Source organism: Myxine glutinosa, chromosome 1, assembly GCF_964187855.1.
Source record: "Myxine glutinosa chromosome 1, kmMyxGlut1.1, whole genome shotgun sequence".
Taxonomy (NCBI): domain Eukaryota; kingdom Metazoa; phylum Chordata; class Myxini; order Myxiniformes; family Myxinidae; genus Myxine; species Myxine glutinosa.
In genome coordinates this window covers 72995841-73020740 of record NC_136261.1, presented here as the reverse complement: position 1 = coordinate 73020740, position 24900 = coordinate 72995841, and the positions used below count along the sequence as shown (strand labels likewise).

General features: G+C 43.4%; 1 protein-coding gene across 3 annotated transcripts in view; it reads right to left on the bottom strand.

Annotated features, from left to right (window-relative positions):
- LOC137411899 (protein patched homolog 2) overlaps positions 1–24900 on the bottom strand; it is a 53495-nt gene that overhangs the window by 11331 nt on the left and 17264 nt on the right. Inside the window, exons 3-17 of one of the 3 annotated variants that reach the window (XM_068097174.2) lie at positions 20771–20969; positions 20248–20317; positions 19680–19771; positions 16471–16675; positions 14830–14951; positions 14368–14515; positions 13691–13822; positions 13339–13494; positions 13124–13222; positions 12456–12581; positions 11945–12063; positions 8283–8712; positions 7875–8187; positions 7492–7634; positions 538–718 (exon numbers count right to left, since the gene is read on the bottom strand). In XM_068097174.2, coding sequence (XP_067953275.2) covers positions 538–718; positions 7492–7634; positions 7875–8187; positions 8283–8712; positions 11945–12063; positions 12456–12581; positions 13124–13222; positions 13339–13494; positions 13691–13822; positions 14368–14515; positions 14830–14951; positions 16471–16675; positions 19680–19771; positions 20248–20317; positions 20771–20969 — 2535 coding nt within the window. Of the gene's footprint in view, positions 1–537; positions 719–7491; positions 7635–7874; positions 8188–8282; positions 8713–11944; positions 12064–12455; positions 12582–13123; positions 13223–13338; positions 13495–13690; positions 13823–14367; positions 14516–14829; positions 14952–16470; positions 16676–17165; positions 17185–19679; positions 19862–20247; positions 20318–20770; positions 20970–24900 lie in introns of those variants that run through there. The other 2 variants (XM_068097175.2, XM_068097177.2) reach the window with 2 other exon arrangements.

Sequence of the window (24900 nt, the reverse complement as noted above, 5' to 3'; positions counted from 1 at the left end):
CTCCGGCACGTTCCAAAACAATTACCGAGTGACGGATTCGGAGCCACAAAGCAGAAAATTTGCCCTCCCTCTTCCTCCCCTTCCTCTCCCACCCCACGGCCTTGCTTTGGCTTAAAGACCACCGGCGATGCAGGGCTTGGTGCCAAACCCTCAGCACTGCACTGCGCATGGCTAGCAACCAGTCTCCCACAACGCTTGCACTGTTACTCTTCTTACTTTAGCTCCTCTTCCAATTCATTCATCTTTCTCATACTTTCAAGGTTCTTTTTAACAATGCACCGCAGCAACAGTTTCTATATTTCACTTCATATTTCTCTCTGATTTTCACACTTGATGTCCTTTCGGGAAATCTGTTTATTACACGATGGGGTGGGGAAGTCGAAGCTTTTGCCGTGCTTGTGTACATCAAAAATAGTTGGTGACTTAGTCAAAATGAAGTATGGAGCAGACACAAAGATGCATAAGAATACAAAGGGGAGGAAACGGAGCAAATGGGATGACGTGAGCTCGGTAGTTGTGATGAGGATAGCCGCTTACTGATCATGCTGTCAGGTCCACTGGAGTACTTGTCATGAATCCAGTCTGGTGGGGAAGGTCGCAAGGCAGCTTGTGAAGCGGCCACTCCCAAAGGGTCACTGCTGGCCCACGCTGTTAGTGCCACATAGAATGTGGCAGGGTCAATAATACCATTACTGTCAACGAGCCGCTTTCCAGGGAGCTGTGCAGGAAACATAATAAAGGTCCCTCAATTTTGATGATTAAACCAATTCACATGCAAAACAATGGCTCGTCAATGTATAAATCCCAAAATTGGGTTTTGAAACATAGGAATCCATACTCTGTGTACCCAATAGTGCACTCTGGCTCTCACACAACTTATCTCCATGTGTCTGAAGATACTGCACCAATAAAAACATTGAATTATGTGCTACTGCACACTCATTTACTCACGGTATGCCCATGTTCGATGTTAAAGGGTTCAACAAGACCATAATATTATAATACAGTGCCAACTCACGATAACGAAAATGGCTGGGTCCAAGGCTTTTGTTATAGTGACGAGATGGAAACAGTGAAAAGGCGATAAACTTAAATAAGAATACTGTAAACTGGCAGAGCGATGATGTGAAAACAGATTGAGTGAGTTAGAGAACGGGTACAATGCAATTTATTCACAAGATTAAACTCCATCATAAAAAATACAAATAAAAACTTTTACAACCAGCTGTCATTCACATGTGCGATTGGAACACAAAAAAGAGCTCACAGATTGCACAAGGAGCATCTCAATAGTACAGGATGTTGAGAAATCGTGGCATTTAGATTATTGTTCAGTTAAGTTGGTGTCCGCGGGGAGGATCTGTTCTGGTCGCAACTCGATTATAGCAAGGCTCATTATAGTGACTTTCCACTGTGTGTGTGTGTCTGTGTGTGTATATACTATGCATATATTTTATATATAAATATATATATATATATATATACGTACTGTACATCTTATATATATATAAAAGAAAGTTTTTGTTTGTTTGTTTGTCTGTTTGTTTGTCTGCACGCGCTAATCTCCTGAACGGTGAAAGATAGGAGGAAACCTCTGACACAAAAAATGTCAGGACGGGAAGGTGATAGTCCAGGTGGCAAGGCCATTCGGGGTGCATTTCACAATTAAAAGCTGAGCTGAATTATTATCAATCTTCTACCGCCGCAGGTAAAAGCTGAATTATAGTAGTAAATTCATTCAAAAAGAACTAAAAATGTCGGGACGGGCCCCGGAAAGGTTATAGGCGAGGTGGTGAGGCCGGTCGAGGCTGCCTCGGCCAGGCTGGGCCCATTTTGCAATTAAAAGCTGAGCTGAATTAAAGTAGTCAATCTTCTACGGCCGCGAGTAAAAGCTGAATTATAGTAGTAAATTCATTCAAAAAGAACTAAAAATGTCGGGGCGGGCCCCGGGAAGGTTACAGGCTAGGTGGCGAGGCCTGTCGAGGCCGCCTCGGCCAGGCTGGGCCCATTTCGCAATTAAAAGCTGAGCTGAATTATAGTAGTCAATCTTCTACCGCCACGAGTAAAAGCTGAATTATAGTAGTAAATTCATTCAAAAAGAGCCTGGGCAATGCCGGGTGCTTTCGGCTAGTGTGTGTGTATGTATATATATATATATATATATATATATATATATATATATATATATATATATATATATATATATATATATATATATATATATATATATATATATATATATATATATATATATATATATATGTATGTATGTATGTATGTATGTATGTATGTATGTATGTATGTATGTATGTATGTATGTATGTATGTGTGTGTATATATATATATATATATACACACTTTTGAATTTGATTTTGAATATATAATATATATATATATATATATGTATATAAGCTGTTGAATTCGGGTACCGAAAAATTATTTTCGAGAAATTTTTTTTTTTTTTATCGGCCCTTAAGTAACTTATGAGGGGTCAAATAAGGGTTTTTCATGATTCTGAGTTGATTGTTATTGATGTATGTATGCATGTATGTATGTATGCATAAGAGATATGCATACATACATATATATATATATATATATATATATATATATATATATATATATATATATATACACACAGACTTGGCATTTAATATGGAATATTGTTTTTTCTTGACTTGGGTTTACTTTCTGAACTCAGTATATCAATCTGGTGAGTTTCTTTTACCCTTCGGTGATGTATTTGTTGAAAGAACCATGTCACTGATTGTCTTTCACAGCAAGAAGTCAATAACAGGATTATATCACAGGTGGCGTGACAAAATGTAAGGACAGGTACATTTGACGATTGGCTTCACGATCGGGTATATAAGGGTTGTTGCGTTCTGTATTAGTGGAAAACAACTGCTGCACGTCCACAAAAGTTATTGCCGCTTCCTCTGGAGATGGTCCGTCAACTTGACAATGCTGTTTGTCATGGAGTGGTGGCTTTACGAAATTCTGGCATGAAACAGCGTGCTATTGCTCGGCAGTATGGCATCACTCAAGGTCAGGTGTCAAAGATCCTGAAACGAAATGCTCAGAGGGGTGTCCCTACTCCAATACCAAGGCCAGGACATCCACGCAGAACCACAAGGAGAGATGATCGCCAGCTGCACCGGTTAATCTGCAATGGCCGTACCAAGTCAGCTAATCGGCTTAGGGCTGAGTGGCAGCAACTGACAAATGTGCCTGTATCCAGAAGGCTAGTCAACCAACGACTGGTTCAAGCAGGCTATCGTGCCAGGCGTCCCCTGAGAAAGCCACGTCTGACCAGACAACACTGCCAGCGCCGATTGCAGTGGGCCAGAAAGCACCGTCAATGGCAGCCAGGACACTGGAATCACGTGACCTTCAGTGACGAGTCTAGATTTCTGGTCTATCGTCAAGATGGCCGCGTCCGAGTGCGCAGACAAGTGCATGAAGCCCACAACGAAGATTGTATAGTGCCAAGAGTCCAAGCTGGAGGTGGTGGGGTGACCGTTTGGGCTGCTTTTCATGCAGGGGGCAAAACTGACCTGGTTGTTCTGAATGGAAACCTGAACCAGTTCAAGTACAGGGTCATTCTGGGAGAAACATTGCTTCCATTTGCTCGTGCAGCCTTTTGAGGAAACTTTGTCTTCCAAGATGACAATGCACGGCCTCATCGTGCTCGCATGATCCAACACTTTCTTTCTGATCGTGGTGTAGAACATATGGAGTGGCCTGCCATGTCCCCGGATATGAATCCGATAGAGAACTTGTGGGCAGAATTAACGCGTCAAATCGACAACTTGGACCAGCAGCCTACCTCTGTGCGTCAATTGCAGCAGGCTATTGTCATGGCATGGCAAGCGATTCCTGTCCAAACCTTGGCAAATCTCGTGAACAGCATGCCTCGATGTGTACGTGCTCTCCTGAATGCTCGTGCGGGTTACACGAAGTACTGATCTGTAATTTTACTGTCCGTAATCCCAGTCATAATTTAGCTTTTGTTTTTGTCGAAAATTTTTTGGGCTAATGTGCAAAATAAAGAGATACTTCTGGAGAACGTACAGAAGTTTAACACAGTACTGTCCGTGAATTGAGTTCGATATCAGTTTGCATCACTTTCAAGGATTAATTTATTTGCTTAGAAATGTCAAATGTGGTTTTTGTTTCTTTTAAAGGTCACATGAACAAAATCTAGAATAATTTCAACATAATTCCAATGAACTTTTGGTTCTAAGTCATCTTGAAAAGTAAGTTCACCCCCACAAAAAAAATATTCCATATTAAATGCCAAGTCTGTATATCACTACACATATGTATGTATATACATGATACATCATTTATAACATGGTATCAATTTGTGTGCCGTTCCTCAGATTTACGTTAAAATTGGGTGTCCTGTGTGCCTGCACTAATTGGTGGATGCTGAGGGTCTCACGGTGCCGTTGGCAAAGAGAAGGTGAGTTATCACCGACGCACTGAACAGATTACAAATTCCTTCCACTTTCAGCCGAGTATCCTACGACCGATTTGTGACCTGTCCAGTATTGCTTTTCGGCTTGAAACGTTTCTCGACTTGTCGTGGACATTCCAAAGCTATGTCAAGAATATGGACCACAATTATCATCATTGTTATTATTACTATACAAGTACCCAAGTACAAGTAGCTCTGATGGATTTTAAGAGTCAATGATGAAGCGTAGACTGCGCCACCTGTAGGTCAAACTGAGATGCTTAGAAAATGACCACGTGATTGAAGGCCACTAACAAACTAGCTTGGTGTTCCCTTTTGACACTGCTAGCACCCATACAATCAGAAGGCAAAATTCGATAGCAAAATCGAAATGCTTAAATTCAAACAGACTTCTGAACAAATGTTTCATCATTATTCCCCATCACCAATACCATTAAAATTTGCATCTTAGGCCAAAAGATCAACCACTTGACACGTTTCCTTGAAAATAAACTGAAAATGTTTTCTATTGCGGTTATTAAGCAAGAGTAATTTGTGCAGTTGAATAACCAAAAAATACAGGTGGAACTATTCTTTAATTGCTTGCATGTAAATGGTATATAAAGGCAAGCTGATCATCATTGGATGCCATGAAACTCTTCCCCATATCTGTCTTGTTTCTCCACCAGCATTCTTATTTATTTGTTTTCAGCAGAACCATTTGTCGCATCATTACCGTTTATGTTAAGGTTCTTCCTTGCTTTAAACATGGGTCATTTATCGGCTTGATATGACCTCAACATCAGCTCAAAGCATCTGGTTAAACCTAGTTGTTGATCGAAGCATTTGTGAATCAGAGGTAAATGATGGCTTGTGGTCTATGTTACTGGACCAAAGATATTTTCTATGTTCAATTCTCTTCAATTCCTCCGGCTATGACATCTTTCTCCCTTCCGATTCGATGAAAATTGACGGTGACGAGACCCTGTTTTCTTGGACTGCTGTAGAGATGGACCGACCAGCCTGCCCAAACACCAGGCGGAATTCTTCACAGGCTTGGATCCAAGGCCAGTCTCGTAACCTGACGCCAGGCAGCGGCACTTCGAACCCCCACGAACGGCCTCCTACGTACAGTGACTTCCCTATCTGTCTTCCACCGCAGCACCCACAAATCTTCTGTGCACCAGTCTAACAGGTGGTACTGCTGCAGCTACAAGTGTACTTCTCCACAGTTTATTCCACTTAAGTGGGAAGAATAAAATCAGGTGTTAAGTTGTTTTTAACTTTCTAAGATCCTCATAAATTCAACCAATAATCAAGCTGTCAGGGAGGAGCTGGGAATTTGCAAACCCCTTAAGCAGACTCCTTTGTTCCCGTACTTGAACTTGAGGATCTTCTCCACAAAGTGCATGGAGTTCTCACTGCTATAGATTCTTGTTCTTCTCCAGTCGGTTGTGATCTCCATTTGCAGATTACAGAAGGTGGAACAGTGTCCTCCAGGGCTCAAAGTAACCACCTATTTTTTGTAGGATCATGTTTCAAGGACCATTCGTGATGGATTGTTTGTTGTTCTCACATCACTGAACCCCAGGCAGCCTCCCATTGGCTGGAACTCTGATAACTCTGTCTTGAAGAGCTTGTGTTTCCTCCTTGGCGTATTTATCTTCTTGCTGATTCCAAATCACATAGCGCTAGTTTTTTTTTTGCCTCGGGATGATTGTCATAAAACCCAAGGTTCTTGGATTGATCGATGCATAACCGACAGGCGGATGTCGTCCAAACTTGCGTTTATTAAAGAGACTAGCCGAATGCACCCGGCGTTGCCCGGGTACTTTTTGAATGAATTTACTACTATAATTCAGCTTTTACTCATGGCCGTAGAAGATTGACTACTATAATTCAGTTCAGCTTTTCATTGTGAAATGGGCCCAGCCCGGCCGAGGCGGCCTCGACACATAGCCTATAACCTTCCCGGGGCCCATCCCGACATTTTTGGTTCTTTTTGAATGAATTTACTACTATAATTCAGCTTTTACTCGCGGCCGTAGAAGATTGACTACTATAATTCAGCTCAGCTTTTAATTGCGAAATGGGCCCAGCCCGGCCGAGGCGGCCTCGACCGGCCTCGCCACCTGGCCTTCCCGGGACCCGTCCCGACATTTTTTTGTTTCAGAGGTTTCCTCCTATCTTTCACCGTTCAGGAGATTAGAGCGTGCAGACAAACAAACAAATAAACAAACAAAAACGTTATTATATATATATATAGATAAAGCGTAAACGATGTACACAAAGCAGTTCAGTATGACAATGCACACAACAAAGCAACCAATAACTGACTCTTCTTCTCCACCCTAACCTCTCACTCTGCTCTACCATTTATATGCTCAGTATAAAACCACAACTGAAAACCTCTCCTTCTACAAACTATTCACAATTACGATATGGTTCTAAAACCAGGTACTGCTAGAAACACGAGATGGTTCAATAACCGGAAGTAAGCAGAATTTCCCCGGATTCTGATCTTTCCAAATGTCTTAAAGTCCAAACACAACATTATAATTGGTCACCTTTTTTACTCTACTTCTAGAAATGAACAAATGTCTCACATCAAGAAACATTGCACAGTCATATACAATAAAGGATCCGTTCCATATCGAATCACAAGGACAGGAGCATTAACAATAATAAGAAACCGATACACTGCCCAACAATTACTTGTAAGGAATTTGTGACAATAATACAAATAATATGAGTTCCTTTATGAGGAACTTCAACATTGGAGGAGAAGCCTGTGCTGTGATTGCCAACCTATGGTAATTTTTCCTTGCTCTACCCTTTTTAAATGCTGAGCATGAAGCAAGGAAGCAGCATGTGCCATTTTTAAGTCCTTGGTATGACTCGGCCGTGCTCAGGTTCGAACCACTGACCACCAGCGGATGTTCTAACCATTATGCCACCAAGTTTGATAGTAATGGTGTCATCTATGTGTGCAATTAGTCCCATAGTAACAACGGCAGAAGACGACGTACCTGCGCAAAATTTACAGGAGCATCAGGATCCCCTGTCTGCACAAGCAGCCGCAGGGCCAGGACAGCAGACTCGGAGCCGTTTCGGAAGCTGGACGCCGAAATGCGTCCGGCTGCCCAGTCCTCATCAAATGCTCGTTGCAGATCTGAAATTTGCAAATTGATCACAGATGAGTTAGGCCTAAAGTACAAGCCCAATGAACCGAGAGGGTTTGCTGCACCCGTGTCCTGAAATAGAGCCTCTATTATTGTTATCCACCATGACCAGTGGCAATTGTCACAGAAAAAAAATCCAAAATGCAACGGTACTTTGCAGATGTAGATACTGGTGAGAAATGAAAGAAAATGAAAAATGTTCTCGAGGCTAGTACTGCAGAAAGACCTACCAAGCAGCCAGTCACGGAAGTAATGCAGCCATGTCTTTGGAAGCCGGCCATCAGCCTCGTGTGCTGCCTGAGGAAGCATCCGTAAATGCTCGTGAAGAGCGAATAGCTGCATCTGAGCCGATGGGTAGTCAACGTCAGCAGTAGTGGCAACACGGATGCTGTAGGCTGGGAAGTGACGTGCACGCGCGGCCAGAAAAGCGTGCTCTGGTCCACCGCGAGGAACCACCTCGGCCAAAGGTAGGCCATCAGGAACATAAGCTGCGCCATACAAGGCTGTGCCAAGCAATGCAAAAGATGACAGCAAAACAGCTGCCTGCAAGTTGAAGGGTCATGCATCTCAATGAGTATTGGGGTAATTGTAATATAGATCCATTCTTAAAAATAAAACATATGACTCCTGCTTCTCACCTTTACAGGCCCTTTAGTTAGCAGGGGTGCATAGCACTCAAAACCAAAACGGCTCAGTGTCCATTGCCTATTGCCACAGCAAAGACCACTAGGTTGCTCCAATGGTTCTGCCTCCTCCATTCGGGCAATCAAGTCACGTGTTGAGCTGCAGGATTCAGGGCCCGGCATCGTGGGATGGGCGGAGGCGTCCCCAGTGGGTGGATGTTCATGAGAGGTGGATGCCGGCGTGGCTATTGTTGCTGGCAGTAGCGTGATAATATGCTGCCCCGAGGCATCGTAACGTGCCACAGCAGTGAGTGTTGCCTGCAGAGTGATGTGTGCAGCCGCAGTGCTACACGGGAACCCTCCTTCTGGTGGTGAGCACTGAGTCGGGCCATCGTACGCTGGGGACAGCCGAGAGTCAATCGCTACAACCCGATTCGAGCAGGGGCTGGTGGGCGGATGGATGAAGAAAAGTAAAAGTAATTGTGGTAATTCCTCAACAGGGGTCACAATCATTGTGAAGAAGAAGAAAAAAATTAAAGGTTAAATACAGCAAAGCAAAATATGCAATCCACGCTGGTAAATAAAATTAAGAGCCATATATTTATTACATATGCAAATATTGTAGAATCTGTGACATGCCCCATGCCTTACAAGTCAGACTAATATTGGTACTCGCAAAATTTTTCAGCCTTTACCCACAAAAGACTCCGATAACTTCTCATGAGAACTGATAGAAATCTGATAAGAATCTCATCAGATCTCAAGATGTTTCTGCAAAAGGGTATACACAATCCATGCAGAAAGAGTGTACCTTGAACAGAGTACCACCAACTACTCACTGAAGATGGGAGGGCCCGATTAATATCGCTGTTGAAGTACAAAATTCTCTGAGATACAGTGATCCCAAATAGCCTCGCACCAGATGGCGGATATAGATGAATTACGCAGTATTCCTCCCAAAGGCCAGTCAGCTCAAAGGCAAGCATAGGAAAACTTAGTTTTACTATCACCTTAATGCAAGGACAAATGCAGTTTATGCAAACGCAACATCAGCAAACACACGATTTCTATAGACCATTTTCAACAACCAGAGGGTCCATCAATTTCAATCCTTTATCCCCTGCTAATGTGCCCTGTATCCTATGATAGGATCCTTCTTCTTCCTCCTCTTGATGTATATATGTACTGCCTGCCGCATTTTTGTCGAGGAAAAAATATATAAATACATATATTTACAGTAAGTCATCTATTCATTACTTACACAAGTGCCATATATTTTGACCACCTCCCCCGCCTCCCTACACCCCACCGTATTATCCATACATGTTCCGTACCTCCCTTCCATATACTCCAATGTCTTCCCAACCAAATTTGCTTTTTCCACCTGTGCCACAAAACCCGACCCTCGAGTCTCTCTTATATGCTCCCCCAATATTTTCTCTCATTTTCCCCATAATCCCTGTCCGCTCTATAAATGTATTGGACAGATGATTCCAAAGACAAACTATAATGGCACTCGGTACAGCGCGTACCTCTGCCAGGCTGAACAGTTTTACATTTTGTATCCCATTGACAGGCCGGATCTGCATCCAGACCTGAGCCAAAATCTGATCGGCTCGTTCTTGTCGCTTAACCGACTCATCCGCCAAGTTTTGTCATACTCCGTCCACAACCTTTTGAGATACCATGTTATAGTCCGTTTTTAGATCCATCTCTCAATGGTGAAAAATAACTTTAGAAATTATAGTATCCAAATGCAGATCGTCACCAAAATCGAATCAATTCGTCCTATCACGTACACAACCTGTCCACCAAATTTTGTCCGAATCCATCCATAACTTTTTTTAGATATCCTGCTCACAGACAAATAGGTGTGAAAACATAATATCCTTCCACCTTGGGTGGCAGAGGTGAGGTGATTACTTTATACGGCTCCACTGAAGATTGTTAAATGGCTCAATTAAAGACGTTAGTGGTAACACAGTGTTTCATGCAGCGCAACACACATTTATGTCTGTTAATGTACTTTCAGCGCACTGTTTTCTGTTTAAACCCACAGGAAGAAAACAAGAGGATCTAAACAAATCCTTATCCACATACCATTATTTGCCAACTTCTGGTGATTCATCTCATGTGATTCCCCATCCTGACCCATGATTGTTTTTACCCCTATTAATCCTTCCTAACCCATTCCTCTTACTTGCTGGTTTCAGTGTCCCCCACCTCCTTCTCTCTCTCTCTATCTCTTCCTTTCCTCTTCATTCATTCCCTTGCTGATTGTGCTCAAATGTTGCTCCACTGCCCCAATATGGCCTTAACCTTGTTCTTCCATGAGCCTCGCTCTTGTAGAGAAAAAAATGGTTGTCCACCCCAACAATTGGTTCCGTAAATCAATTTGTTCCTCTACCTTTCCTTTCTGTGATTTTGCAAGGTAGCTGGGCTACCAACACCTGCCGTCCGTCCCTCAGGGGGTACGTGACCTTATCCTTCCATAATCAAATCCAGACCGGCTTCACGTGGTTTTAAGAATCTACCCAACTCCACGCACCGGGATCAATAGCCACCCACAAGACGGCATTCCCTTTTTAACTGACTTCCACAAGTACTTTACAATATTACTTAAACAAACAGCCTGGCTGTATTTTGCTTGATTTTACTCGAAACAAACGAGCTCACTGTAACCTATGCGCAAAGGACGAAACCCCTTCCCTCCGTAATATGCACACAAGCCGCCATCCTGATCCAGGAAATCGCAAATTTTCATTTAAATCTTTACCCGGAACATGTTTGGTAAAAAGAGAATTGCTGAAATATATTCCGCAAATAGGGTTGAACACACATTTTAGATATCCAATCATATGCAATGACCATGGGTCTCATTTCAAAGAGAATTGCTGAAATATATTCCGCAAATAGAGTTGAACAATTCCGCAGGATTCTAAAAATGATTACCCGATTACGCACGAAGGTCTGCAACCGCACGATTACAGATAGACAAGTTTAACCCATCTTCGGAACATCATGAGAGTTCACTTCCCATTATTATTTTCCTTCCGGTTCGTGCACAGAATGTGTAAAGATGTTAAATCATTCGCAGATCCAGCCTGGCTGTTTCCCACACATACCGCATCGCACTTTACAAGCCCAGTGGAGCAAGCTGGATGTGTTCACAGTGACGAGTACACCGGCCAAGCAGGTGTGGCGGGCTTGCTGGGAAATCCAGCAGCCTAGGTTTATGAGCCATGTGCACCCAGGCATGCTGAGCAAACTGGTTCCACACGCACAGGAGGCCCATCACGTAACCGAGCTAGAATAGGAATGCTGAACATCAATGCTCCATTTGCCGCCTCCCCCGTACTTTTTACCTGTTCCCATCGTTTTGCTACAACAGCTATGCCATCCTTTCCTAAAAGGATCAATTGTGTCCAATCACGCTTACCCCGTGAGCTCAGCTCTTTCCCAGGTGCTGTGGTTAGTGTCCGGATGTAATTACGATTGGGTTTGCAAACTTACAGCTTCTTGTGGAAAAACAAAAAGGACCGACAGTATTATTCTCCCTAAAAAGCCATCGCATAACCACCGACGCTGGAATTTTCTCCTTCAACAATTTTTCCAGGAAAGAACCCTGCACCCCACAATAACAGTACAGCCATTTTTATTTGTACAAAGTGGCCTACCTTGCAAGGCAGCATAGCACATCCATGCGGTTGCCACGGCGACGACACAGGTCCAAGGCCAAGATGGCGGGGAAAACGAGCAAAGTTGTGGCAATGTTAAGCACCACAACAATAGCAGCCTGCAGGGACAGGGTTCAGGTCGGGTTACATCGCGTCAAGCTTCAGAGAGGACTTCATCTAAGTAAAGGGGCACTGCAGCTGTCGCAATTTGCATCAGGGCCGACGGACAGCCCTCCAGTAGGAATTGGTGTGGCCACCGTTTAGAGCTTTTTCAAAATGCTGAAAACTATATAAATATTTGTTTTTCATGGATTGCTAGATTATAGATCTAAGGAATGCTAATTGTGACCACACTAAATGGAACCAGGTGGATGTAGGCCCAGCCTGCTCTATGGTAACGACAATTATATGAAATAAGACAATACATCAATGGCAGAATCACAACAGTGTGGTCCAGCATATGCATATGGCATGACGTTTGGTCGGGTTCAGGATAGGTCATGGCATCTACCTGGAGAGAAAAGGCTTGCAGAGCTGGAATAGGGATGAGGGCAGCCAGGAGGAAAACCGCCAAGTTGCAAACAGCACACAGAGTAACGCCAGGACCGCATTCACGCAGACAATCTCCAACACAGCACTGTAACGAGGACAACTTGATGACTGCCGATGCAATGACCATGGGTCTCATTTTGCCCACAAAATAAAATCGCAGCACATTCGCGTCAATAACATATTTCTGGGGCACAAATCCTGCTCGGTGTGTATATCTTTAAGGTCTTCCGGTTTGGTGGTGCCATCTGATCACACGGGTATTGATGCCTGAATCCCAGGTTCAAATCCCACACACTGTGTTTCTGTGTCCATCGTCTCCTAATGTCCTCATCTTATATGTAAAAAAAATGTACAATGTCCTCAATAAGTCTATAGACCATACAGGAGAATAATTCATTTAATTTTATGGCATTCCAGAAATCCAAATTTTTGGTTTTCAATCAAATCCCTTTGGCACATTGATCTCCAAAAGAAATAAATATAGAGCCCAACATATCAGCGGATTATGTGTACCAACACCAAGTAGTCGTAAACACAACCCAATTATCCAAAATGACCAGATAATGGGTCGTTGCATCATTTTCCACAAAAAATATAGTGTAAAATGTAAGGTTGGCATCCCCTTACATTTCCAGGGATGTTTCTGTTGATGCTTGTCCAGGAGAAGACGTGAGCCAACAGAAAAATGTCCTTCATTCCAGATCCAAGTGCGATAAAAGGAAGAACCTGAGATGCAGGGTTGTAGCAAGTCAGCAAGTGGAAATAGAAAAAGGTAAACCAAGGGTAAATGTTATTTGATGTAATGGGAAAGATTCCGAGTCAGAAACCGTGTGGAACATTACCTGGGTGCTGGCCGCATTGAAATCCAGACCGAGGATTGAGGAAACACCCAGGGCAGCGGCTACGGATAATACGATCATCATCAACCCAGCAATCCCCACTGCACCTTGGGACTTGGTGCAGTCCCATTGAAACAGCGCCATGCACGTAAAGACCAACTACAACGGAAGGCAAGGAGGAACAACTGTGGAACCCTTACATAGTCAACATCTACGAGATGACATCAGGTCCACAAGGGGAAACTCTATTCTGGTGCAAAGAGAATCAAGTCAGAACGTGCACGACATCGTGTACAAGGAACTTGTGCACCACGAAAGAGTGACGGACAGTGACAAATCAGCACCTGGGGCATACCATGAGAGCACATGCTGTAGCAACGCGGGCCGGCCGGAAGTCCGAGAAGGCCCAGAGGAGGTCATGGAGAGAAGTGGTGGAGAAAGCGTGGACCTGCTGAGATGAGTTTGGTCTTACACTTCCATGTACCACCTGCATACACACAAGATGAATACATTCAAACCGAATCTGTGGCTTACGGAGCAGTAGGTGTACTGCTTTCCATCACAATATTTAGGCAAAATGCAACTTTTTTGTTCAGTTGCTTAGTTGCATTTTCAACAAAAATGGTATCACGTTTACAACCTTGAGACTACAAATAGAAGTAACCAAAGCGGAAACTATCTTTATTTCAAAACCTGTCTCTCAGCAGTGCATATAATGGAGTCGCAAAGGAAGCTTGTGGCTTAAAAATTAACCAAAGGGTTTCCTTAAAATGGCTTTCTTAAAAACGATTTCTCTTTCTAAAAAGTATTTCTTAAAAGAATTGGGGATCGAGGGGTAAATGCATATTGGTGGAAATGCGTAGGCAGGATGGGCCTGAAGGCCTCCTCCTGCGTTGGACTTCCTTGAACAAGTTCATGCATTTATTGATCACACAAATAATTATTGGTCCCATAACTCCTTATTGTTTTTGCTTTCTTCAACCTCAAGCAGGGTTCCAAGTATATAACACACATCATGATAGCTGTACTTACACGCACAAACTTGCGTTGCCAGGCATCCAAGATGGCCGATGCCTTTTCTTCACTCCAGCCAATGTCCCGGATATCGTAGTTATCTTTGTAGGTTTCATGCAGCTGCTTGCTGTCCATCAGCACAAACATTGTCTGCAGGGCCTCAGCACTGCACACAAGTCAAGCAAAAGGTCCCAAACAAATCAGAAACGAAGCATGAAAAAATTTGCATTTCATGTCTCAAGGGCGCAAACTTTTTTTTATCCAAACAACTCACGACCCCATCCGCAAAGCCGATTGACAGCACTATTCCACTATTCCAGTCACCTATCTGGTCTTTCCTAAATGGTATGAAAAGTTGCTCCTGAACATTCCGGACTATTGGACGTTGCTACGTCACAGCCACGACTCAGAATGAAAGTTTTCTGTCTTTTATTTAATTAAATATTTATCGCAGGTGTAACAACGACACCTTTTTCCTACCTTTGCAGACTCCTGCTAGCATTTTCCTGTGCACCACCCACAATCAGCTCTCTTTGCCAGTGCATGAAACGCCGTGAGAAGCCAGAGCAGCCAGAAGCAAGCTCGTGCATCACATCCACAGGCTGTCAAGAAGGGCGAAAGAAAGACATTAGTAACGAGAGAGAGTTCATGGAACACGATACCCCACACAGTGTTCAAGTATATACTTCAATTTTAATAAAATAATGGTTTTAATGATTGTTTAAAAAATCCGGAAGTTTAGCATTGCTCGGGCAGTCTTATACATTGTAATAAGATGAGTCGCAGTTTAGGAGATGGAGGCTTTACTGATCACCATCGAACGCAGCATCAGTCAGCATCGTATGTAACCATAGTGAACAGACTCTTCTTCACCCTGATACTGCACCGTCTCACATGCCAAGCCCTCTCATGTTAAATATTCCATATAGGTTCTTGGAAGTATTATGAAGGGGATTTGTGTTCTACAGTGTTAGATTATATAATTAAATTTGAATAAAGGTTAAAAGAGGTTTATAGGCGTATAACTAAATTATTTCCGAGTTTTCCTCCATTTTACCCAGTGTCTATTATTTATCACCCTATCTAACACATTACATTAGTTCTTCATGCCTGTTGTTTGTGTTCTTTATAACGTCCTTAAAAGCAGTAAGTTTCCTCTTTGGAATTATTTTCAATTTTGGCTTATTGCCAGGCAGGCAGACAGAGTAAAATTTTTTAAATCTCAGTCCTCTCTGCACATGCGTGATCGGGACAGCCAAAATACTGTTAAATGACAGACTTGTATTCCGATTCATGTTCAAAATATAACATTTGACTTCAATAAGTTGTTCCTCGATCATAAACTGCCATGACTTAATTGCTTAACCGCACTCTGCCCTTCACGTACGCGGAGTAATCATTGTCAATATGTATTTTTCACGATGTGCGAAATCAGGGAAGGTCAGTCGAAAGAAAGCCATTTACATGTGCAGTATGTAATGTAAGTTGTTAAATGGTAAATGTATATAAATAAACAAAGGTATGTCAGTTATGGAGATGGTCAAGTGCATATCAATAAATAAATAATTAAAGGTAGTATGTAGGGAGCAATGATGGGAAAGTGTACATAAATAAAGAAATCAAAGGTGTGTGTTGGTAGTGAAGAGATTGTCAAGTGTATATAAAAGTGTATATAAAAAAATAATTAAATGTGGTGTGTAGATGGTGGAGATGGTAAAGTATATACTGTATATAAATAAATAATTCAGGCGGTGGAGATGGTGAAGTGTATATAAATAAACAATGGCTCACAAAAGCATATACAGTCCTATACTATTCTCTCTGGTAAAAAAAAAAAATTAATTCCCAAAATTCCTAATTAGCTCTGATCCCAAAATAGTTTGAAATGCCTCATGCCCAGCCATTATTGCACACATGGCCGAATCTGAAAGAAATGCATTTAGTCACTTCAAAGTGGAGGCTCCGGATGGAAGCACGGATGGATGAACTATGCGGACTGACAGAATTCAAAATACAAGCCCCTAAATGGGCTGATTCATGGGTGGGGCTAAAAAACAGGAAACAAATGGGATGTTTCCTGATAAAAAATAAAGAAACATGACAAAAGTACACTGCTTTTACCTGGCCAGTCCGTTTGTTGGGAGCGCTAGCAGGACATCCAGGGTCTTGTGGATCCAAGCATGGCCGGTCCATATAAGCCCGGCCCACTTGTGCACGCTCCAGCAGCTCTTCCAGGTCTCGTAGGTTCAGCAGGTCTCGGAAGGCCTCCATACCTCTGATAAGTTCCTGTGGATCCAGGTTTGTCCACCGGTACTCCAATGCACTCCTGGTTGAAAGTTAATGCAAGTTATGCAGAATTGAGCATCGATCCAGATTATTGAAACACGTTTACCACACACCATGATTTTACAGTTAGAAAAAGCATGTGATTAGGGAAGTGAAGGGATAAAGAGCACTAACAAAACTAGAAGCCTCTGCAAGGGGATGACGTACAACGTGAAACTGAAAAGTAAACGACATACAATCAACTCTCATCGAATGATGAAGGAATTATACAATGACGGACAGAATCCCACACAATTACCGCAAATCTACAGTGGCATGTTGCTCAGTGCAGTAACGCACCATGCCGCTAGCATAGCATCCGTATGCTAAGGCCTATGCTTTCAGAAAACACTAACCACTACCGACTGCTACAATCTTTCATTCCGATTGCAGATTTAGTTCGGCAATGGCAAGGTACATGACACTGAAAAAGAATGTTTCACACAGTAAAGCCCACCAAACTAGTCTCGTTCAATCTCTGTCAGCCCTACCCTCATCAAGACTCCCTAGGCCCGAAGCGCCCCCCAGTACACCCTTTTCTCCCCACACCCACTCCCCTGCCTCATCCCGCCCCCAATGCTTGCATTCCCACACCACAGCATGGCTGCTTGGCATGCAGCACCACAGTGCGCCTTTCTCCGCCATTTAGTTTGCCTCGCTGCCCAAGCGAAGTCGCTTTTGTGTGCCGCACTGGTTATGCTACTCCTCGCGTTTGTGAAAACTCCTCTCCCTCCCACCCCCATCACTCCACAAATTCATCCCTCCCTCCAAACTCCTCCATTCCCTGCACCCCCCTACCTTTTACTTGTAACTCACCCTCTGTCTCTACAAGCCATCTCACTTTCTTTGACCTATTTCAAGTGTGCACTCGAAACCCCATGCTCGCAGAACATGGGACTTAGAAATGCATGGCTATGTTCCTCAAACACATGAAAGTCATCATATTATGATCATTTTTAACATTACATCAGTTCACACGTTGAAACTTTTGGTCTACGCCAACCAATGCGATGGATGCATGAGTCTACGCCATAATTTGGTCTACGCCAACTGGCATCACGTAGTAAATGAAGGACATCAAACTAAAATTTCGTGCTGGTCCTACAACTGATTGCACTGGTCCTATAACTCCCAGAAGAGCCTGAGTAGCTCATCTCATGGGAGGAAGTTACACATCTCGTTGAAAAAATTCAACCTCCAGTGGGAATGTTCAACAAATTTTATAGATCATGCCCCAAGTTCAACGAAAACTGCTGCAATGTCGCACAAAGTAACCCTCATCAAAACGATGACGTGTGCATTAAAAGGAAACCATAGTAGAAGCTGGTGTGCCCTGGATAGCACTGAGGCGACATACAGTGAGAAAGAGACCACCAACTCTTCAAGGAGTCAAAAATGTCTCCCTCACTGGTGGCAAAAAAGTATCCATTTGCATTACGACCTTTCACAAGAAGGTCAGAAACAACCTATCTAATGGCTTTCATAGCGTGGGAACTTTACAAGCCATACGAGTCTGGTAAAACCGCAAGGGTAGTAAAATTACTCCCGAATTTAGCGCTTTTCGAAACACCGTACGGCTGTAGAAGCAAAAGCCTTAAATCAAGTTCTTTCCACAGTGCTGATGCAATATCTACTACAAAAGTGACAACGCATTACCAATAACTCCGCAGAACATCCTTGAACCTGAACCTTAAATCCAGGATGGGAAACCTGCACAAGGCCAGGGCTACAAAGAAAACTGGAGGTTTAAAAAGACTTTGCATATTAAGCTTTTGAGCCCATCCCTAACATCTGGCCATATTTGGAAACCTCTCGTCAATTGACACCACATTCCACCTTTTTGTTCAAGCACCACCGGCCCAACTCTTTGGTGCCTCGCTTAGTTTCTTTCAGTCGTTGAGCATGTATTGGTTCTACAATCAAACGACACTTTCCCAGATTGCTATCGTAAATATTTCCCTGTTTGTGGAAAGATGATCAGAATCACAGTTTGGTCATCATGTGACAACCAGCACAACAAACCGACAGCATCAGCGAGCAAAGCTTACTAATGATATTATCGAATCAATGGAAGAAGATCTGCTGGTAAAACAAACTGTGAGCAAAGCAACCAGAGAAAGTGTTCTAAAAAATATGTCTAGGCTCATAAAAGAGTGACAAGTAACCAACAAAACTTTCCCCATGGGAATGAAAACAACCGTGAGAATAATCAACCAGTGGAAAAAGAAGATCCATCAGCGTAGCCATAGCATAAGCAACAGATGATGTCATACACCTTGGGAAAATCACAGCAGGCATAATATTAGTGGAGTCGTGCGCTTGACGTTCGCTCACATCGCACAAATCATGTTTCCTTACTAAACAAAAGTTCATGTGATTTGAACTCTCTTTGACATTCCAGAGGCATGATTACAAATACTTCGGTTCTGCTGGGTCCCCGGAACAAATTATGTGCCAAGAAATGTCAGGAATTGCTTTGAGGGACGTGAAACATGCACCCCGGATCTTTAACGCACCACGAGGTGAGAGTCAAATTCACTTCGGGATGAAAATCTTGGAGCGTTTGCAAACGCATTCTGCCAGAGCATCCCATAATTGCAAGGCAAGGCCATCTCCCGGAAGCTTTACAAATGCCATTTCCCAGACATTGGTTGCACCGTGAACTTGGCTGCCTACGTCACATAGCCAAACTGCTGCAGGAACTTGTACTATTCATGATGCGTGAGAAAAAAAAGAAGAAGATTGTAGTAAATGTAACCGCTACGTCAATCGATTATCCAAGAAATTTCAAGGGATCACCAACCCCATCCCCTATAGGAGGCTTCGTGTCACATTATACCAGTGGGAACCTTCATAAAAAGTGAAATCAGTATAAAAACCTGACATACACAAGGAAAGGAAGAAAAACACATGGCAACATGAGCAAGAAAACAACTGTTTACATGAGCCCAAGTGTGCCCAGCTGTATGCCAACAATCAAGCTAAGTCCCACACATGCAACTTACGACAAGTAGAATTTGCCGCTCTGCAGTTTCGCTCCGTCCCAGAAGCAGTCGAGGGGGGTGACCACAACGCAGGGGATTAGGCGTTCCATGGCCTGCCAATGGACAATGCCGACCAAACACGAGTGAGAAGAGTTGAGGGTGCGCGGAGGGGGTTAGCGCCTGGTCGGGGTTTCAGGCAGCTGCTAATGGTGCAGGAATTTACAAAAACACACGGTGCCTGGTCAAAGTGTGAGAGTTTAATCGGCCCCATTTGATGGCTAAGCAGCCTGGCTTTCCCTGCCTAGCCTCACTCCCAACCCCCACTTATCCCGCCCACCGTGCCCCCTTTAATGACCATTGGTGGCTCCGACTCCGCCATCTCTACTTTTCACATCGCAAGATCTACAAACCTCAGGAATAAATCCGAAAGGCCTCAACAATTCCCCCTTTACTTTGGTGGTCGTGATTCACCTATACATTTCAACCACCAGTCTCTCACTCTGACGATATAGAAAAAAAACATTTTGGAGTGACTGTCTTGCGTCATGTTGAAAATGTTGTGAGAAACATGTGAGTAAAAAAAATTCACCTGCTGCAGGATGTAATTCTCCGTGAGTGGTATTCCAGCCTTGTAGCAGATCCTGTTCAGGTCCCAGGTCCTGCAAATAATCTCAGTCTCAATGGTGGAAAGTATACCGTGTGAGGTTTTGGAAAGGAGGCCTGACCTCCACTAACCTCCATCCATTCACGTACAAATACAGGCATCCATACCCCACCCCTCTCCTCCCCGCACTCTATCATGAGCATTTCTCTGTCCCCCTTACAAATCCGCCCCATTCGCATACTCTCTACCATAAATCGACGAATGATTTTGTGGCTCCATTTATTTTGACAAGTTCCACTCGACATAATGTTATGAAAATGACAAATCTTCTCCACTCACTTCCTTCTACCATCATTTATCCTTGCCTCACTCCACCTTATGGATTTATTTTGGCCAAAACTGGTTCCCAGATCTATGCCCCCAACACAATTGCTGTGAATTCAAATTCTCTACTCAGCAAAAAACCAAATAAATCAAAAAGTCACATTTTCCCAACCGTTCGGCTTACCTGCCAAACAGTCGGACGGTCACGCGGCTCGCGGCCTGCGCCGAACGTAGGTGTTGGGATAAGGCCTCGGCCGTCAGGACTCCAGCGGCATCTCTTTTCTCAGGACGCGGGGTTTGGATGAGGGCTTGGAAGCTTAGCTGCCCGTCCGGGCCGAGCTTGCTCTGGGTGTAAGCAATCTCTTCGCTGAGCCGACCACCCGCTGCGGGTAAACGATGCGGTAGTCTGGTTAATGGCCCACATCGCTTTAATGCATCGGGCATAGCAACCGATACGGTTGTGCAGGGTGAGGATCGCACAACTGATTGCATTGCAAGGATTGTGTGAGCTCATTGGAATATTACATTTTTTTTTTTTCTAGAGAATTTTTTTTGTTTTTACAAATAAACGATACGAGTGTAATGCGACAATACATCAAAAAAGACACTGCAATGTGTAAAAGGCTTTCCCTCCATCATTTGAACGTTTTGTTATACACTCAACCAGTCTACATCAACTAGGAGTGGGTACATTTCTGGTATTGCCAACTATCGAAATGATCCCTGAGAGCACGGCCTTGGAATAGATGACTACTGATGCGTTTGTGGGTTGCGCAGATATTGAGACTGACACAATGTTCAGCATGAAAACAACTAACTGATGGAGATAAGCTTATAGAAATTGCTCGGCCTAAATGGCGTTCCCACCTGAGCACACAACTTACGATGCTGGGGTCCCGGGTTCATATCCCGCAAACTTATCCGTTCTCTACTATTCTCCTTGTATTTCATGTAAATATACATATTGTGTATGTGCAAGCTCCTTGAAGAGTCTTAGATCACTTTAAAAGTAAAAAAAAAAAAAAAAAATTATCACCGCACAAAGGCCCAGGTGCAAATTAGGAGAAAATTCCAAGGAAAATTATGGGTATAGGAGTCAAGGGCAGAAGGTTCAGGTGGCGTTAGGCCGAGGTTTGCCTCGGTGCGTGCTGCTGTGGGTGTGTGCAGGATTAGCTGGATTACTAGGAAACCCCACTGGGTCACAGGAAGTCTCCCACTGTGCATGGCACTCAACATAATTTTTCTTCTTCTTCTTCAACTTCTACTTCTCCACCTCTTTGCACCACCCTTTGCTAATTTTCTTATTTTGCCTCCAGGTAATAACCCTACATCCTGACTGTGAAGAAACTGTGATGAGCCGCCCTTTTGGGTGAAGGTCTTGGCCTCCGATGCTTCCTTTCCACTCTACCAGCAAGCTGCTTTTTTTTTCCCCCTTCTATTCCTCTCACAACAGCTCTACTCTCATTTCCCAACTCACTCACCTCAAAGAAACACCCACCTCTTCCCATTGGCTCACCCCCTCCCTTATTCCCCCCACAATCATCCCCTCGCGATTCCATTCACGCATGTGGCAGCACACAAGGGCGAAATTTGTCACAATATGTTGCTTTCAATTCAGCCAATCAGTCATTAGGCTGTGGAGGACAGCTTCGTGGATGTCCGGATTGCTCGGCTCTGCCTGCGAGAATGGAGGCTCATTTTACATTCTGTTTTCCTACTTTTGCTCGCTCTTCAGCTGGGAGTCCCCCTCCATCTTACAATGCAAGACCTGCACCTTGCAGTGACGACCCCTTTTTGTTCATTCTGCCCAATTTTCTTCCCACCATCCGACTGAGATTGCACAAAATAACCACAACATTCACTTTCACTAAACTGCACAGCAACTTCGTACTGTAAACTTCAAATAAAGTTTGTCAAGAACCAGAGCTCCCCCCCTCACCCCCCCAATCTCCATCCTAACCCCCCTCAGCAAACTAAATGAGCGTGCGTGTAATTTCCCAACAATTATTTTCTTCCTCTTGATTTTCTCTTTGAATGTGCGAAATAATAATTGGTCTGGATGAGAGTGGCAGCAAAATATGAAATACGCGCGAGAGTTTATGCTTCTGCGAGAACACCTTCTTAGCAGGTTCCTATGTTTAGGAGGTATTACAGATACCTCCTAAACAGGTATTACAGTTTAGGAGGTGAAACAGGTACTAGAGTATGCATCAAAGAGAGAAACAGAGACGTCTCACAAATTATTAATTGTTTTATGCGTAAAAAAATACTATCTGGAGAGTGAGGTAGGCCGCAGGCCTTTAACCGAGAGCATTACAGTTACGCTGCACTGGGTATAGGCAACTGGCCTTTGGCCGAAGCATTAGAATTAAGCTGCAATGCATAGGCCATAGGCCTTTGGCTGGGGCATTAGAATTAAGCTGCGCTGGATAGGCCACAGGTCTTTGGCTGAGGCATTAGAATTAAGCTGACAATGTAGCTTCTGAGAAGCCAATGGGCATTGTGTGTAAGGCCGCACAAAAGCGCTGGGTTGGGGGAGGGGACGGGTGGACAGCAGCAAGCAAGTCGTGACCAACAGAAAACTTCAAAAACAGCAAACATACATTGAGCTTGTCTATAGTAGAACTTTTGAAAAGTTTATCTCATAACAAAATTCAGATTATATATGTCACTTGCATGGCAGATGAGTACCAGTGAAGCATAAAGTGTAAGAATATCTCCAGGACTGCTGGGAAATGGCATGGGACACTTTGCCGAAAAGCTTTTATTAGGGATGTCTCATGCATCCATCGCATTGGTGAAAGGAATTATATGCTGAAGATTCAGGAAAATAGTGGCAAAGCTCAGGTGGAGGTGAAGGCACCACATACTGCAAGTGAAGAAAATCCAAATGATTATTCACAAAAATGGAAGGATGACACTTGTGTATTCCAGACGTTGGCTTCCAGCATTTTTGACTGTATCATTTAACATTGGCTTGGCTGAGTGGTGTATGCCATACACACACACACACACACACACACACACACACACACACACACACACACACACACACACACACACACACACACACACACACACACACTCCCCTGCTTTACATGTGTATGGCGAGAGCCACTCTAATTATGTTAATCGCAGTCGGGGGTTTAAGCAGAAAAAAGGGCCACATTTAGCAGGCCAGCGGCTCCTAAAGGCAGACTTGGGGAGACAGTGGAGACAGCTTGGCAGCTGAAAAGTGAGATTTTCCACGTAGTTGCCTCTGCTTTCAGTGCTCAGCTCAATGAGACAGTATGCTCGCTCCTGAGCACGTCACCAACGGTAAAAGAACCACCAATGAAGTAATGTACGTATAGTCGTATATATAATAGTATTTGGTTAATGAACATTTTAATGGTGAAGAAAATAAACTTTTCAAGTAACATTTAAATAATGTTTTAACCTCTTTTTTATATTTACTATTTTGCCACATTGTCTAAGGCTCAGTAAGGAGTACATATACATATCTCAGCAAACATGAACATTCTTTTAAAAATGAATTGCAGGGTCATTGAAGGCAACAGAAGTCGACTGTGTGTGTGTGTGTGTGTGTATGTGTGTGTGTGTGTGTGTGTGTGTGTGTTTAACCACCCACCTCACCCACACCCTCCCCCTTGCCCCCACACCCTCCTCCCCTTGCTCGTCCAGCCAAATAAACCAATATATTGTAACTAAGAAAAGCTAAACAAAGTAAGCCCCTTGCTGTTTCAAAACACTACCTGGGTTCTGGGTTTGAAACAGCAAGGGGCTTACCTTGTGTAGCTTTTCTTAGTTCCTTTGTGCAGCTTTCTTTGGTTGGAAGAGCAGGAGGGTTAATTGTAAAGATCCATATAGCCACCTGGCGATAGTTGATTAGGTGAAATCTGATTTGTTGTTCCTAAAATCGCGGTGACGTGATTGGCTGTGTGCATGTATGTATGTATGTATGTATGTATATATATATATATACACGTCTCACAAAATATTAATTGTTTTATGTGTAAAAAATACCATGTGGAGAGTGAGATAGGCCGCAGGCCTTTAACTGAGTGCATTACAGTTACGCTGCACTGCCACTGCCATTATATATACTAGGGCATTGCCCGTACTATATCTATATCTAAAATTATATCCCCCCCCTCTATTTACATGAAATGGTTTGGTCCAAAGCGAACGGCTTGCGAGTACGGTGACAATCCCCCCCCTCTATTTACATGCAATGGTTTGGTCCAAAGCGAACGGCTTCCGGAGTTTGGTAAAGAAATCGCCATCGCGTGCACAAACGCGCAGGAAAGCGAA